We start from the raw sequence: 17,823 nt of genomic DNA, 5'->3' as shown, positions 1-17,823 counted from the left end.
CTGATTCAGGTCCAGTGCTACAGATTCCTCCAGATATGTACTGAAGAGCCCTCCAGCCAGCACATGGGCCAGCAAAGAACTGGTCCAGTCTGACGCTTGATGTAGTTCAGTTCCCCTTTCAAAGCTAAGGAATGGCTGCTGTCCCCATCTGCCCCCTCACACCCTTTCATCCTCACATTTCCTGTCGGCATGAATGAATGAGACGCTCCACCCTAAAACATCTAACTCCTAAAATGAGGCCTGTTGCACTGGATCAAACTGTTGAGTGTGAGAATCTCTCCCTCAGTGATCGACCCAGACCCTGTGGTGTAACCCTTCAGCTGCCACCAGTATGAGCTCGCCAAAGATGATGTCAGCATCTGCCAAACCTTTTTATTGTCTGTGTTTTCTACACACTCAGATGCTAGTTTTTAGTGCTGTAATCTGCCTCTACGAACCCTCTATCTCAAACCATTCAATATATAACCATAGCGTGTTGAGTGGTGTCTTATGTGTGATGCTCTGCTCTTTCAAACCAAACAAGACAGAAGCCCAAATCACCAGGATCGTCTATAGCAACTGTACATTTCAGCTGTCATGTGTTTTAAAATTCAGTTCTGTATTTTGCTGCGAGCTTCCTCTGGATGTGAACCTCCAGCCTCCAACACGCACAGGGCATATTTCACTTTTAATTCTACACTTTTAATGTAGCTTCATTTCTTTTCCTCGTATATTTTTACCTCCTTCCTGGATTGCTGTCTTTACTTGCCTGTTCAGACCGTGTTCCTGTCTCAGCAGACCTGGATCCAGGCTCCAGGCTCGGCCCCCTCAGGGTCTCTGGAGGTGCCAGGAACGGCTCTTTTTAAGAAAGGAAACTGGAACTTTTTCCATGAACTTTGAGGTAAAGCTGAAGTGAATGGACCACTGTACATCGATGCTCCCCGTCCATACGTATGCTTCGGGTTCAAGCACTACATTGTTGATGTAAAACATAACAAAACTGTGGGGCCAAATGCATGAGCTCTACCTGTAAAGCATGAAAACTATAAATATAAAAAATGTAGAAACTGAGTCAAGTTACTGAGCTAGACATTTATTAAAATGCTGTTACACTCATTTTGTCTGCTTGTCTTTGCTTTTAAAGCAGGACTACGGTCATGGTGCTGTGCCATGAATCTTCTTCCTGCCACTGTGTCCTCATATAATACCTGATGCTGCTCATGTGGGGGTTCTTGAATCCTTAATGTTGAATTCCTGAATCGTTGGGTCTCTCTCTAATTAAAGAGTTTGGTCTAGACCTGCTCTTTATGGAAAGAGTCTTGAGATAACGCTGTTGTGGAGCCTCATATGAACTTCAGATAAAGATCAGTCACATGTTGTGTGTGAGCCGGCTTCCTAATGTGAGCCACAGAAACGCCTCCATTTAAAAGTCCCTCGTTTAGTTGGAGACTGTGAAGCACAAACACATTCAGTGAAAGCCCCCACACACACACACAGGAGACATTTGAGGAGCCACCAACCAGACCAAATGTTCTGTGGATTTAAAGTGAATTATTAATGTCAATGATTTACTCCTTTTCGTGATCAATTATATTTCCATTTATTGTTTCAGTGGCTTCCATGCATTGTGGTCACTGAAGATGCACATTCAGAGCTGCATTTAGCTACTTGTCATGATGCACTCAGTTCTTAAGACTAATAGATAATATATAGATAAATAGGAGGGATTAAGAAATATACACGCAAAGAAAAACGCATTGATTTCTTGATGATTTGGCCGACACTGCACTGCATCAGGCCACGTGTGAACATTTTGTGACAGTGAAGGTGGAATGACAAAACGACGGTGTTGTGTAAAACGTGGTGAATGCCGCACTGCTTCTGTTGTTGACGTGACGCCAGACAGCCGCTGTTTATCTGCTCTTATCTGAAGCTGTCCTGGCCGCCATCTCCACATGGGCTGTTAGAGGCCTATTACTGAGTGTCATATCAGCCACCTGCACCTGTACAACATGAGAGAGCCAGATAATCTCACAGTGGATTACCTGTCCTCCGTGCATCACCAGGGGACAGCCAGTCCCCCTGCAAAAACACACACCTGTCTTTCCTGACAGTGTTTTTTCCCATTGGCTCCATTTCCCTTCCTGGTCCATGGACAAGAGCAAAGTTTAGAAGCTGACGTCTAGGCTGTGGGATTTGAGCTGATAGAGTGTGGCTAAAAATGAGAGAACAGAGAAGTCGAGCAGCTTCAAGGTGAAGTGGGATTAGTGAGGACAGCTCTTCATACTTCTGCACCTTCCCCAGTTTATCTGCAAATGATGTTCCTGGGCTTAGTCTCTGACGGGGGCCACATGAGATAGACCTTGTCCTCAACAAATTTTAAGCCCTTCCCTCAATCACTTTCTAACACTTTTTAAAATGTCTTACCAGTTCTGTATTTTATATCTGCCTCTTCTGCTCTGAAGTCTTTTTTCATATACAGTGTAGATAAACAAATTAAACATGCAATCATATAACTTACAGAATAATATAATTATATATATATAAATATATATATAATAATATAACTAACAGAATTACTTATGACAAAAATGATGTTAGGAGCCTTTCAGTTTGCTTTTTTCCTCACAGCACTTAATTTCTTCCATGTCCATGTGTATGATCATTTGGTTCAACACACTCATGTTTGTGCCAAAATATGGTTAAATACTTGCTAATAAATGCTCCTACTGCAGGTCGATATGTGTTTCCACCACAAGGCCCACCTCCTGCTCCAAACACAGCTCAACCACTGAATCCCAGCTGAGCACACTCCATCACAAGGTCCACAAACCTTTGAAAGCCACCAGTCAGGTCTGTCATGTCATGCTATATAGCCCCAGCAGTGGTGAAAAAGCTCCAAGCCCAATGGTTCCCACTAGAAGCCTAAATTTTTAAAGGTTCTCTTTAAGAAAGCAAATGTGAGCCATGTCCCTCCCACACCTCCACTGCCTACACGCATGCACGTCCTTCCCAACAACCCAAACAAAGGACAGAGCAGATGGGACTACCACACACAAAATTCTCTCTCTCAGCAGGTCAGCCACCTCCACCTCAAATTTGGTCCAAACATTCCCAAGACGTGGATGATACAAAGTTATGAAGCTCTTGAGGTTTCATCAAACGCTGTCACCGTGGTAACGCCTCGCAGATCCCTCCCCTCCTGTGAGCTCTCCTGTCATCTTTGACAAACTCCTGCACAACAGTAACCAGGACTACAATCCACAAACTGGCATTTTCACCTGTAGCGTACCAGGGATCTACTATTTTGCCATGTCCACTGCGAAGGAGGTGATGTGTGGGTGGTCCTGATGAAGATCAATGAGCCAGTAATGTACACACATGATGAATACAAAAAGGGCTGGATCAGGCATCCGGCAGCGCTGTACTCCCGTTACGACAAGGAGACTCTGTGCATGTGCAGCTGCCATCTGAGCAGGCTGCAGGACTTTATGCTGCTCCATATGTCCACTCCACATTTTCTGGATAGTTATCGTACCCAATGTAAGAACTGTGTACAAGGACAGGTGATAGTAATGAATGTAAATGTTACCAGATTTATGGTAAAAGCAGTCTCAAAGGTACAATGTAGGCCAAGTGAACTGGTTTACAATGAGTGGTGGAAGAATAATAGCTTTATATCTAGTAGCAACATACTTCATTGAATTATTCTTTCCATTACATCCATCACATCTCTATTTACATACATCAATGGAGTCTCAGAACGTTGTGTGATAATGTGCAGACTATGTTCATTGTTTTAATATATGTGGTCATTGGCAGTGATATGTAAGAAGCAAAGGTCCTTATGAGGTTTCTGGAGAGCAGAGGTCAAATAATCCCACCAAATATCTCAGGTGCATCATCATCATTCTTGTATGTTGACATCCTGCAGGAATCTTTCTGTTTGCATGTTCTCCACGTGCTAGCGTAGGTTCTCTCCGGCTTCCTCCCGACCAGAATTACAGTTATTTTAACCTTTAAAGATGCTTCTTTGACAATCATGTTTTCAGGCTGAAGCAAATTAGTTGATGAAGTCATTTGGCGACTTTGAGGACAGCCAGTAGCTGCTTTCCTCACTGAGGAGTTGGCAACACTGGTCATTTCCTCGACCCGAGAAACGTGGCAGCGTAGTGACACAACCAGCCAGGAAAGTTTAGCAATAACTCTATAGATGTGTTCATCATAAACAAAATGTAATCAATTCTTTTTAGGGAGTTCATTCCACAGAGCAGGTAGAAGTTTGGGTTCAGGTGTTTTGCATTTTTGAGTAGACAGCGCCCCCCTGTGTCCTGTAGGAGTAACTATTTATCAATGTTCCTCCACTCGTTTTCTCTTTTTCACTGTTTTTTCGTTCTTGGTGCCAGAGCCCGTCTGCCCTGAGCCACGGCTCTGTGGAGAAATCTGACACTTTGAAAAGAAATATAAAAGAAAGAAACTTAGCCACATGCAAATTACTTTGAGCTATTTCATTATTTGATAATGTCAGTGGGCAGCATGGTGGTGCAGTGGTTAGTACTGCTGCCTCACAGCAAGAAGGTTTCAGATTTGAATCCCAGTTCAAACCTGAAATCTTTCTGTTTGGAGTTTTGCATGCTAGTGTGGGTTCTCTCCAGCTTCCTCCCACAATCCAAAAGTCATGCACGCTGGGTTAATTGGTGACTCTAAATTGCCTGTAGACGTGAGTGTGAGAGTGTTTGTCTGTCTCTGTATGTGGCCCTGTGATTGACTGGCGACCACTTCGGGGTGACCCTGCCTCTTGCCCAAAGTCAGCTGCCCCAAAGTCAGCGCCCCAAAAAAACATGTTTGTGGAAGCATGTGTGAAATCTGATTAAATGGATGCACACAGATCAGTTCATGTCCCCATATACATCCCATGTGGTGTCAGTCAGTGGTAAATATGCAAATTGTATCACATCCAGCAGACAGTATGAGGTTCCTTACACAACTTCTGAGGGGGCAGTTGAATACTGGTTTTTACATTGAGTCAGTGACTGATTATCAATAAAAGAGGATCAAAGTGATATTCTAAACACTCTATTCTGAACTCTATTTGAGATGAACGGGTATGAGTTGGAGCATGGAATGAGCTCAGCGGTCCAGGCAGCATGGAGGTGATGTAGTCACCCGCCATAAATCACACAGCGCAGGTCAATGGGACCCTGGACTCCGTTCAAGGCGTACATTTCCATTTTAATTTTCTGCTTAGTGGAGTTGATGTATGCAGGGACACAGTGAGTAGCCAGGCTCTTCACTCCCTTCTTTCATTATTAAAAGACAATGACCTTTCCTTCGTGGATCTATGAAAGCTCGACTCTCTCACAGGAGGAGACAGGTAGGTTAGTGTCCCACAGCGACATCAGACAGTCACCGAGTGCTGCAGTCTAAGGTCTGCTCTTTGAGGCTGTATGTGTTGGCCTTTTTAGTTCTAGCTCTAAATGAAGACTTAACCCTAGAACACTAACGTCAGGTGATTTTCACCCACATGATTGTGGTTCCCAGCTCCATTATTTTTTATCATTCACACAGTTGTCAGTTGTCAGAACTGTTATTCTTCGGGCCACCTGTTCCTGGGACATGTGAGCCTTATCCGGTGAAGGTCCAGTCTCCCTACATCACTGACAACTGCATCACCCGACGTTAGTGTTCTAGGGTTAAAGGACCATTACGCGAGGCTCTGCATGTTAAAGCTCAGTTGAAACTGTACTGGTCATTTGTTACTGCAGCTGTGAGCACGGATCACGTTCAGACCTACTCTCATGGGTTCTACATGGTAATAGGCTCTTTGGTGTGAATGAAGGGAACAGATAAACTCTGGGAGAGACCCTCTGAGCCAGCGTTAAATGTTACCAAGCTCAATAGCTCGCTATCAGGATAATAAGTTTACATGGTCAAAACCAACTGAAAACCAACAGCTGACAAGCTACAGTAGCTTCTCCTGTTATGTCCTCTTTTTCTGAACTGTTTAGGTGGGTCTGTCTGAGTTGGTGCATCCCGACTGTCCTGCAGATGAGGGTGTCTGAGCCCACCTGCAGGTGGATCCCAGACTTCCTGTCTAATGGGAGGAAACACATGAAGCTGGGAAAACACCTCTTCCCCTCAGCCACCAGTCCGCCGAGCTCCTGAAGTGAGCGGATGACATTGATTGATGACTGATTGATGATGGCATGACTACTGGTGCCATGTGTGTGTGTGTGTGTGTGTGTGTGTGTGTGTGTGTGTGTGTGTGTGTGTGACTGGTTTAGAGCAGACTGGTGCTCTGTGGAGAAGTGCTGGGACATGTGTGCCATCTTGTGGTTGTGAATGTGTACTACAGCAGAGTGTCAGTGGGACCTGCTGGCTCCTCCAGAGCACAGAGGAGAGTACATTCACAATCTACTCAGCATTTCAGTTGTTGTTTTTCTGCTGCTTTGGGGGCTTTAGCAGTGTGGGGGAGTGACATTCTGTGGTGCAACTTACATTATGGAGGGAAGTTCATAGGCTGGTTCCAGCACTTAGACCTAATACTTTATATGTGCACTGACAGCATCATGTCATACATGTTTTACATGGTAATCACATGTGCAGGATAAACGCGTAAATAAAAGCGTATGTGAAACGTAATATTTCACATTGCCAACCATTTTCCAAAGTGCTATTTTTTATATTTGGTGATTCTCTGAGCTTTGAGGCAGCTGTAAGAAGTCTGCTTCCATCAGACATAGTCTTAAACATATTCTTGCAGAGGTGCATGCAGTGCAGTCAAATGAATGAGTGATGCAGCACCTATCTGAAACAAACGTACATGTTAAGTCCCCAGAGTCCCAAAAACATCTTGTCCTTTAAGATTTAGTCTTCTTTGTGCTGTAAACCTCCTGGGACTGAATGTGAACAGCTGCTGACCTCTGACCTGCTCACCACCACATGCTCATAATAACTGACCGCAGGACAGTCACTCGTCAAAAAGAAAGGGCAGCCCCTTCCTATTGGTTCGCTACGATGACGTCAGGGCGCCCTTGTTTGAAAGGCGGAAGAGGCGGACGGTGAAGTAAATGGGGACTAAATAGTAACTTACTTAAACTCTCTGCACTTTTACTGTATCGGAAAACTCGCCAGCTGAGCACAGCCACCCTCACAACTGGTAACTTACCTGGTAATCAATACTGTATGTTTCACGTTGCTAACAGCAACCAGTCCCAGCTGACTTGTTAGCATCACAAGCTAACCGAGCTGTGCAGAGTATCAGCCTAACGTTCAGAGCTAATGATGACCTCATGTATAAAACTGTTTGTGGACATTTGTGTTCATGTGCAGGGAGCTTGATGATCAAAATGTGGCAGTTTTTTGTTATTTAAAGGAATTTAAAAGTTGGTCCCTTGTTCGCCGAATTCACCAGAATCACCTCATCGTTCCTACACGATATTATTTCCTTAGTTTGTAGATGTGTGTTGTTGCCAACAGCTCAGGAGCTTTAAATGGACAGATTTTTGAATAGAGTTCTGCGTCCATTCGGTCATTGTGAGGAAGATACTTAAGGTAAAGCTTACTTTATCTCTCTGAAGACTAACATATATATGGTTTTATTTCTTGCAGCAGAGTGGAACGATGGAGCAGGTGAGTCAACAAGAAGAAAGTGTGTGTGTGTGTGTGTGTGTGTGTGTATGTATGTATGTGTGTATGTGTGGTGGTGGTGGGGGGGGTGTGGTGTGGTGTGTGTGTTTCATTCGTTGCTGTGGTGCAGTAGGGGCAGCTCCTCTAAGCTGAGCCTGATCAGAGTGAGCAACTCATTGAGGAGCCACTCAAGTCGTGCACAGGTTAGTGATGCTGTGAGGGAGCTACGTTTGCACCGAGTGCACAACTTTCTAGAATGGATACGGACAGCAGGAGGGCTCATTTTTCCCAATCAAGAAATAAGACCTATGTTTATCTGTGGACTTGCAGGCAGTTCCAGGTAGACCTCCAGTCTCTCCAACATTGGTCTGATGTTTGTTGGACCTCCATTCTGCCTTTTTCTCACTGGTTGTTTGTCTGTGCTGCAGCAGGAGCAGGTAGAATGGGATGGTGTGAATAAACTTCTGCAGCATCATGGCTTTAAGCCAGTGTGTTTTGCAGATCCCACAGAGAATAAGAACCTTTCAGGTAAGAGTTAGTGGTCCCAGTTTCTTGATAAAATATGAACAGTCGTCATCAGTGAAGCCTCTGACTGTCCGTGTGTTCTTAGATTTGGTTCTGCTGGACAAGAAGTCAGCTGGAGAGATAAGGATGACTCTGAGGACGATGCTCACAGACTCCGAGAGAAGACAGACCCTCATCCAGGAGCTCATCAAGTCCAACAACCAACTTAAGTAAGTCGAGCAATGAAGCAGTCACTCATTCCCTTTATAAATGTGGGTTTTGATGCCAACAGAGAAGCTTTTGCAGGTATATTAGTTTACTGCCACAGCAATAAGACACTAGTGTGGTTTCACACGTTCTGTGGATCTATGCTTAACCACCTCAGTGATGTCACTGTACAGTTCCTGGAAATATAGTATATCTTTTATTTCTGGATGTGTTGTTGCATCATTATCACAACTATCTCCTGGATAACCTGACATTCTGAGATATGCTCAGTCAAACTGTGATGAAGTTTAATAGCAGCATCAAGGCTTCAGTATAGTCATCCTGTCTATCACTTAGTGACATCCATCAGAGGAGGCTTCCTCCTGCCCTGGAGAGGCCCAGCTGAGCGTCTGTCAGTGTCCACATGCCTGCAGTCTGTCTCACTGTGGCCATTATGCCTCTGTACCTGTTTAATAATGTATGTGCAGTGTGTGTGGACCACCTGTCCTCCTGTCATCTAATCTCATCAGCATCAGATGAGTGACTGACACTCCTCCTACACACATGTGACCATCCAAATCCTGGATGACTTTTGGTGAGCGGTCCTGAACCTTTCCCTTCCTTCAAATGTAGCATGCTTGGACCCCATAAGCCCCCATGAGAGGAATGAAGCACTGCGAGAATGAACCTTTTGTGTGTGTAGAGAGGAGGCTGGTGAGCACATGAGTCGAGCGGCGCAGCAGTCTGAGAGGGCCACGGAGCTGGAGGGGCTGCTGGATGTGGTGAAGATCAGAGTCCAGGACCTGGAGGACCGCTGCCTCGGCAAGGCCGTCCAACAGCACAACCACACACAGCAGCTGCAGCAGGAGAAACAGGAAGCACTGGTATGTCAGCACACCCCCACAGTAAGCTTTCTCCGCTCATCCATGACCTCGTTTTCTAAATGTTTAAGGATTGCATAGCTTTAAAAAGTCAGCCTGGATAACAGTGTGTTTGTCAGGAGGACGCTGAGCGCTGAATCGGTTTGTTACGCTGATAGATGGTGAATATAATGATCAGCATCCAATCTGTTGTTTGTGTGTAGAAACGCTGTGAGGCTCTGGAGCAGAAGCTGTCTCTGCAGAGGGAGGAAGCAGCTCAGTTTCAGAGGAAGCTTTATTTCACCATCAAAGAAGAAGAGCGACGTTTGGCTCGTCAGAATCAGACGTTCCAGCACATCTGCAACCAAGTGGGCCGGCAGAGCTATGCAGCCGAGCAGCAGTGAGAAGCTGTCTGACTGACAGAGGCTCCTTTGGTCTTCTGGACCAAAGGAAGTGAAATAACATGAATGACCGTGGTCTGAGTCGTGTGTCTGCTGACTGCTGCTTGTGTCTGCAGGGTGCTGGCTGTCATCGACTTCTATGAAACTAGAATGACTCAGCTGCTGGAAGAGCTCAGGTAACATGCGACGTGTGTCTTCTTACTGACCGCTGACACACTTCAAAGGATAATGCAGTGTCTCCTTAGTGCATGGATAAAGCACAGAGAGCAGCATGCTCTGTGAAATCCATTCTGACTTTAAACACTCATTACTGTGTGCTGAAAATGGAACGAGTGAATGCTGTCTGTCAGGGAGACTCTGGGATGTGTTGGTGACTAGTATACTAGAGCACAGACCCCCAGCCTGGGGGGTGACAGTCCAGCAAGGTATCGTTGTGCATGTGTTGATTACGTGATATTTAAAGAAAAAAAATCATCTAAAAAATATACAGTTGCTAATAATAATGATGCATTTTATTTGTAGTGCACTTTACATTAGCACATCTCAAAGTGCTAGCATGTAAATAATCCAGTGCCTCTTTAATCATTTCAGTTTCATTCCGTTTTTGCTTTGTTTCCCTCCCCCAACACACACACACACACACACACACACTCACACACACACCTGACGTGATACCCTTAGTGTAATTTTTCTTCTTTAGGAGTAGCATAGTTTCACCCTGTCAGGGCTCTGAAATAAGTCATGTCCAAAGGGGAAACATTTGTTTGTGTTAAAAAGCAAAAAGAGACACATGGACACCCCCCTGCTGGATGTGCACACACTCTGACCTCATCGAGAGCTGGGTTTGACAACAGCCAAGCACATCAGCCCAGTTTTGGACTGTTCCTTTAATGTTAGGCACACAGTATGTGTGTAGAGCAGAGCGTACAGTGAACACAGTCTCCTCTGCTTGTACTAAGCTCTTCATCTCACCTCAGATCTGTCAGAGGACGACCACAAGCATCTCCAATGGCTCCTCAGACACAAGTCAAGGAGGCCCCCAGCAGTGTTACTCCATCTTTCAGAACCATTCTCAAGGTAACCTGATGAGCGTTCGTTCATTTTCAGATGACTGTCCCCTGCTGCAGTAGCTAACACCCCTGCATTCCCCCCCAGGCGTTCCAGGAGCAGCAGAGGGAGAGTAAAAGTCATATAGAGGAGCTAAAGAGGGAGGTGGAGCGTCTGAAGCAAGAGCTGGAAAGCAGGTGTGTGCTGATGCAGCTTAAAACTAAAGCGCGCTGCCATGTGGGCACTGATGCTGACTGCTCCTCTGTGCAGGCCCACACTAAGAGAAGTCAAGTCCTGCAAGCACAAACTGCACCGTTTGGAGGGCTTCAGCAAACACCACAGCACAAGGTAGGAGACCACTGAGGCCCCCGCTGCTCACACCACCCACACTGGGATGAGACAGTGTATCGGATGGGGCCTTGAAGTGTGCTTGTGTGCACCATGTTAACCCCGTTAGACGAGGAAGTGTCTTCTGATGGGGGACGTGTGCCTGTGTGTCTGCTCCTTTGGTTTGTTTTGGCCCCAATGGTGAGCCAGGTGAGGTGAGCTCTGCTTGCAGGGAAGGAGCATCAGCAGGACACGGGGAGCCTTTAGTCAGCTAGTGGTGGCTGTGAGTCCTGTAGACTCTCTGAGATGAAGATCCACTGTCAGTCAAACAGTCCGTACACATCATCATCACGCATCATGTGACATCCACCTGCTTGTAGAGTGTGACAGTGTGTCCCCAGTCCCAGGTCAGGTCTCTGAGGTCACCCTGTCAGGAACACAGCACCCACTCCCAGTACTAACTGTGTTTACAGGTGGCCTGCTGAGGGCGACACAAGTGAGACGAGTGAGAGCATCAGTGAGCGAGCTGCTGTGTGTGCCCACTATCGCCATGTAAGCACGCCGTGATTCCACGAGGCCTGATAGCTTTTCAGCTCAATATGTGCTGCCTTCGTTCCTCTGTGCTTCAGTCCTTGTTGTGTTGTGAAATCTGATTAGCAGGGTTTTTCTTTAAAATGTCTTCCCCTGAATGCCAGCTGTTGAATGAGATCAGCACTGCTGTGACCGGGTCCAGTGCTCCGTTAGGTCTGCACAGACAGAAACCCTCCTGTGTTGGCTCACAGCAGGCTCAGTTTCACTCCCTCCTCCCCACCCTGGAGGTCTGGGCCCAGCAGCTCCACCTGCTGAAGGTAAACACCACCTGCCTGCAGCAGGAAGTAATGCTGTTACAGTTTGAAGTGCCCAAGTCCATCCTGAATCACCCTTTTAACTGAAGACAATCCTGTGTGCGTGTGTGTGTGTGTGTGTGTGTGTAGGATCTGCAGCAGGGTTTACATAAACTGGCTGCCAGACTGATGCCCTGGCAGCCGTGTGATGGTGGCCAAGGTGCTGCAGACGCTGTGAAGGTGGAGGACATGATGCTGCTGGTGGACAGCATGCTGGAGAACACCTCGACAGATGATGGCAAGGTACAACACTGCTTGAGGCCACACCGCCTGTTCAGGCTGCTGGTCCTCGGAGTCATCCAGGTCCAGGACTGGGTCGTCTCCTGGGAAAGCTCTCCTTTTAAACGTGTGTTTGGGTGCTGTTGTTGGTCCTGCCAGGTGCTCAGGAGCCCCACTCCACACACTCTGGGCTCCATGGTGTCTCACTTCCAGAGGCTGTTTGACGTGAGCTCCCTCAGCGGAGTGTACCCACGTATGAACGAGGTCTACACCAGGCTGGGAGAGATGACCAACACCATGAGGAACCTCCGAGACGTCCTGGAGCTAGGTAACCTCCTGCTAGAAGACTCTGTGCTGTTAAGTCAGTCTGGGCTATGACATGAAGTGACAGTGCTGTGGTTTTGTGTCAGACAGCAGGGCTCCTCCCGCTCAGCTTGTGAACCACGTGGCCAGACTGGTCTCGTCCACTGAAGGCACGCCTGGACTCCAGACTCTGCTGGGAGATGCTGACATCGACAGGTTCACCCCTATTGTTTGGAATATGAGCCGGCTGGAGGCCAGTGACGCTCAGGGCTTGAGTAACCCCAATGCTTCTGTTTTCCAGTGTCATTGTCAAAGTGAGGCAGCATGAGGAGTTCTTCCCTGCTTTCCACGGCCTCATCACAGACATCCTGCACACTCTGGGTACACGTGACAGCACACACACACACACACACACACCATGCCAGCTGCATCGTACTCCTGGTTCTAAGGTCTTCATCAGAGCACCACATGTGACAGATGAGTGTACGTCCAGTCCAGAAAGGCCTTGTCGTAGAGATTGAGAGTCAAAAATCTGTTGCAAATGACTTGTTTATAGCCTCAGAGGTGTGTTTCATCCAGCAGACTCAGATGGGGGGGGGGGGGCTTACTGTCTGAAGCCATCTTTAATGAGTCTAGCAAACTAAACTGGGATCAGTCTGTTTCATAAAGCCTACTCGGTTGTGACCATGTGATGACTAAGACGTGATCACATTCAACAAGACAGACGAGAGCATTACCATCTTCTGGTGGTTGTCGCTTGATCTAACAGAGCGGCCGCCATAAGGTGGGAACACTTTCACACCTGGACCTCATGACTCCCTTTACCAGGACCACGTTGGTCTGGAGCCATTTCTGTGGTCACTTACTTAGAAACACTTACTTTATGAAACTGAATTTCCTGAAATAAGTCAGACTTATTGATATGTGTGTGTGTTTTAGGAGTGAGTCGCCTTGATGACATCCTTCCAGCGCTGACGTCTTTGAAAGAAGTGGCGTCCTGACCGAGCTGAGAGCCGTGCTTGTTCAGCATGATGACTGTGGAGTGTGATCTGTGCTTTTTAATAAAAAGTGAATACTTGCTAAATAAATGCTCCAGAGTGAAAGTGTGCTTCAGTGCTGGAGCCTGAACCACTAGGACAGGAGCACGCTGTGGGCCCAGGCCTTCACGTGCTCTCACTGTGGGGCTTAGCTGGAACTACCTCCAGAGAATTCAGTGTTCACCTGCTTCTTCCCACTGATCAGATGAAGGTGCTACAATGACATCAGACATCAGACTCATTATTATTATACTATTATTATTATTACAGCATTATTATATTACATGGCATGCTCTCTGGTTATTCTACATGATGTAATATCTTGTGTTTTCATGAATGAATTACATGTTGAACTCGGAGGGGGGGGTCCACGTGATTGTGACTGTTGGAGAGCTGGGGGGGGGGGGGGGGACAACATTTTGTTTGAGAGTTAAATATGTCTGCCTGAGGCTCCACTGTCCGACACGAGACTTCCGAAGAAACGGAACCAGGCCCAGTTAGGAACCAGCTCCTGTTCCTGGTCCTGGTCCTGACCCGGACCCGGTACAGTGAGGACAGGTTAGAGGTGATGACGCACAGGATGAGGCCTGACCTCGTGCCGGGGGGCGGGGCGCAGCAGCAGACGCTACCTGGCGGCTCAGGTTACGGAAGTGACAGCAGCCAGGTGAGAGTTCCGCATGTTTTCTCTCCCGCTGTCAGTGTGGGACAGACAGGACAGACGACAGGACTGGGTGTCCAGCCGAGGGTGAGATGGGGAACAGGCAGAGCTTCCGGAGAGAGCTCAGGGAGTCCAGGAGGAGCCGGCTGGGAGCAGAGCCTCACATACCACAAATCACAGTGATCGAAGCTTCGCCTCTGCCAGCAGAGGGATCCATGTTCTCTCTGCCGGAGCCTGCTCACACACACACACAGGCTCTGGTCCCAGAGGGCCCGAAGGACACGGAGCAGGTGGGTGTGATGGGTGGCCACAGACCCACACAGCTGCAGTCAGATGACAGGGGGGGCGAGGAGCGTCTGGATACGCACAGTTTGTCTGGGAGTGATGGAAACGGCACCCCAAAAGGCAGCCGCAAGCACTTCATAGAGGTCATGATGAACAGCTCCCCCCAGGTGAGGCGCAGCATGGTGTTCTGCAGCTCGGGTCACCTGTCCTCCAGGAGTGACAGCGACTCTGCCTCGCTGGTCTCCTACAACCTGGATGATGACAGGACCTCAGCCACCCTGGACCCGCTGGAGCATGAGTGGATGATGTGTGCTTCAGATGGGGAGTGGGACAGCTTGTGCCCCCTCCTGAGCGCTGAGCCCAGCCTGGTCCTGAGGAAGGACTTCGTCACTGGCTTCACCTGCCTGCACTGGGCGGCCAAGCACGGCAAGCCTGAGCTGATCGCACTCATCATCAACTTTTCCAAACAGCACAACATTCCCATCAGTGTCGATGTTCGCTCCAACACGGGCTACACGCCGCTGCACGTAGCTGCCATGCACGACCACATGGAGGTGGTGAAGCTGCTGGTGGGGGCCTACAGCGCTGACGTGGAGATGAGAGACTACAGCGGGAGGAAGGCCTGCCAGTACCTCACCGACAGTGTGAGTGTGGACATACAGGACATCATAGGAGCATACGAGCGTTCTGACCCAGAGGGAGCAGACCACAGGGATGGAGGCCGCTGGAGGTTCTCCAAGGTTCTCCAGTCTAACCTGAGGCCCCGCAGGCTGCTCAACCCCGGAAGCTGTGACTGTGAGGAGGGGGCGGACGGCCCCAGAGAGAAGCCCCTGAGGAGGAAGTCCTCGCTCAGCAGGTTGAAACCCAAACTGCAGAGACTTCGTGAGAGGACGTCACAGATAGTCCACAGCACATCGTTCCGTGACCCAGAGGACCCAGAGGGCTCCTTAAAGTCCAGACCCAAGACCCACTTGTTTGGGTGAGATCAGAGCTGTGGCTCAGCGGTAGAGTGGGTCGTCCCTCGATCAGAAGGTCAACATGTTGAAGTGTTCTTGGGCAAGACACCAACCTGCTCCTGAAGCAGCTTCAGTGTGTGAATGTGTGTGAAAGAACAGTCTCCTCCTGCTTAGATTCCTCCTGAATGGATGATGCGTGAATGAGGATGTGATGTAAAAGAGCTCTGAGTGGTTGAAATGACAGATGATACAGAGCATTTAGCATTTACAGGGCAGGAAACAGTTAGAGCACACAGATGTGCTGTTGTTCATAATCAGTATCTTAAGACTGGAGCATATCTTTTCTCCTTCCATTGGACCTGAACAATGTCTGCTCTTATCCACATGAGTTTCTGTGAGCAGATCAGGTGTGGATGTAGTGCCTCTTAACTTTGACATGTCGTCACTGGATGTACAGCGCTGTGGATCAAAGGAGGTCAGATCTCTTCAGGGACAGTGCAGGATTCTACATCAGATCGCTGGTCTAGGATCAGTGATCACCACCTGTCCTGAACAACAGGCTGCAGTTAGTCTTTAGTTTTCTTTCCTTTCATATACTCTGTATACTGCATGTACTATATATACTATACACAGCAGGTACTTCATGTATGTGCATATTGTATACACAGTGTGTACTGTGATCCAGCAGACAGACACGTTGTGTTTCAGTCCCTCTGAATGTGGAAACAGATGAGATGTGACAGGTTGCTACAGGTAAGCCCCCCCCACACACACACACACACAGAGACACACACACACAGACACACACAGCTGACACTAAAGCCTCTTAGCCTTGTGTCTGTAATCTGCTGTGAGGACAGGCCAGCTCACTGCTCATACTTTATACACGTTTGGAGGGTAAAACAGAGTGACGGACCCCCCTGGACATCAGACAGCCATCAGGAGAGGGGGGGGGCTGCAGAGCTGAGGTTTACACAGGGCTTTATGTGCACGTCCCATGAGAAAGGTTTGCAGCACAGGAAGTCATGGGGTCTGACATCACACACAGCAGGGCTGTGGAACAGACTTCATCCTGACGGAGGGGATGAGCTTTGCATGCAGAGTCTTAACCAGAGATCTGTGGGGGCACTTCATCAGAGGAACATAGATGTCGTCTCTGTGACCACACTCCTGATTCAGTGGGGGGGACAGTAGCTGCTATGTATCAGTGTGGGGGTGTATGGAAGTCCAGTCTGCCCGCTGTTAACGTTTCAGGCAAAAAGGACCGTCTGAGACACTAATGGTGTTTCATGACGTCATCGGTGTGGATCCACACGAGGCGGTGCCCACAGACAAGTTTCCTGCAAGTCCTGTCCTGTCCTCATTCCATCGTGGCTCTGTACAAACTGAGGCTGTGACTCAGTCGCACCTTTGAACACTTTATTCCATCTTTAACAACAAACAATATACAGTGGCAAGAAAAAGTATGTGAACCTTTTGGAATTTCATGGTTTTCTGCATTAATTTGCCATAAAATGTGATCTGATTGTAATCTAAGTCAAATATAATGTGCCTAAAATAATAACAACAATAATAATAAATTCTGATCTTTCATGTCTTCATTAAGAACAACCATAAAAACCTCATAATGCTAGTGGAAAAACTATGTGAACCCTTTGAGTTAATTACCTCAAAAAAGCTAATTGGAGTCAGGTGTGAACTAGAGCTAACTTAAACACTCAAACTTTGAGTTTGCTCCGCGCGAGAACAATACGCTTATGTGAGCCATGCCTCGCCAAAAAGAGCTGTCAGAGGATCTACAATCAAGAATTGTTGATTTACATAAAGCTGGAAAGGGTTACAAAGTGATTTCAAAGACTTTAGAAATTCACCAGTCTACAGTTAGGCAAACACTCTACAGATGGAGACACTTTGGGACTGTGGCTACTCTTCCAAGAAGTGGGTGCCCCAAGACCCCATGACCCCAAGAGCACAACGAAGACTCATCAATGAGGTAAAGAAACAACCCCGAGTGACATGTATATGTTCGTACGTGATGAGTGTGCTGCTGGCCGCTGTGTTTTAAAAGACTCGCCTGCAGAGCCCAGTTGGGCTCCGCTCAGGTTCAACAGGTTAAAATGGTTTGAATCAAGTTTCTGTGACTGATTAGTCTGGAGATTGTAAATGTTCATTTTGAGCGATTAAGTCTATTTTCGACACTTTAGGTGAAACGTTTTCACATAAGCTGTCAAATACAAGTTCTTCATTGTCCAGATATGGACATGAAAGAAGGTTAACATGGTTCGAATCACATATCTGTCATTAATATATTTGAAGAAAGTGAATGTTTAGTTTTGATTAACCATTGTTACTCTTCACCCAAGCTATTCTCAGTATTTGGTCATAGTTAAAGGTTGTTGATGTGTAAGACAGTTGTTGAGGCCCAATGACAGTACCACAATCTTTAATGTTTTGTTCGGAGGATGATTTTAGAACCTTACTTATATGGTGGGACTGTGCTCCAGGAAAACTTTCCACTTGTACCTTG

General features: G+C 47.3%; 2 protein-coding genes across 2 annotated transcripts; both read left to right on the top strand.

The window, feature by feature from the left end:
• Nucleotides 1-7,019: 7,019 nt before the first annotated feature.
• cep70 (centrosomal protein 70) lies at nt 7,020-13,615 on the top strand. The gene is made up of 17 exons (XM_070855734.1): nt 7,020-7,138; nt 7,591-7,611; nt 8,037-8,136; nt 8,219-8,342; nt 9,023-9,203; nt 9,404-9,579; nt 9,697-9,756; nt 10,558-10,657; nt 10,736-10,824; nt 10,898-10,975; nt 11,428-11,506; nt 11,650-11,802; nt 11,929-12,081; nt 12,217-12,385; nt 12,468-12,576; nt 12,662-12,741; nt 13,300-13,615. Exons 2-17 carry the CDS (start codon nt 7,603-7,605, stop codon nt 13,359-13,361), a joined length of 1,722 nt encoding a protein of 573 aa, XP_070711835.1. The 5' UTR covers nt 7,020-7,138; nt 7,591-7,602; the 3' UTR covers nt 13,362-13,615.
• Nucleotides 13,616-14,147: 532 nt separating this feature from the next.
• LOC139223748 (ankyrin repeat domain-containing protein SOWAHC-like) lies at nt 14,148-15,447 on the top strand. Its single transcript, XM_070855736.1, has one exon. The coding sequence runs from the start codon at nt 14,148-14,150 to the stop codon at nt 15,321-15,323; it is 1,176 nt and encodes a 391-aa protein (XP_070711837.1). The 3' UTR covers nt 15,324-15,447.
• The last annotated feature ends 2,376 nt before the right edge of the window (nt 15,448-17,823 follow it).

The sequence above is a fragment of the Pempheris klunzingeri genome, chromosome 24, assembly GCF_042242105.1.
Source record: "Pempheris klunzingeri isolate RE-2024b chromosome 24, fPemKlu1.hap1, whole genome shotgun sequence".
In the NCBI taxonomy this organism is placed as follows: domain Eukaryota; kingdom Metazoa; phylum Chordata; class Actinopteri; order Acropomatiformes; family Pempheridae; genus Pempheris; species Pempheris klunzingeri.
This window is presented reverse-complemented; position numbering and strand designations above follow the sequence as displayed.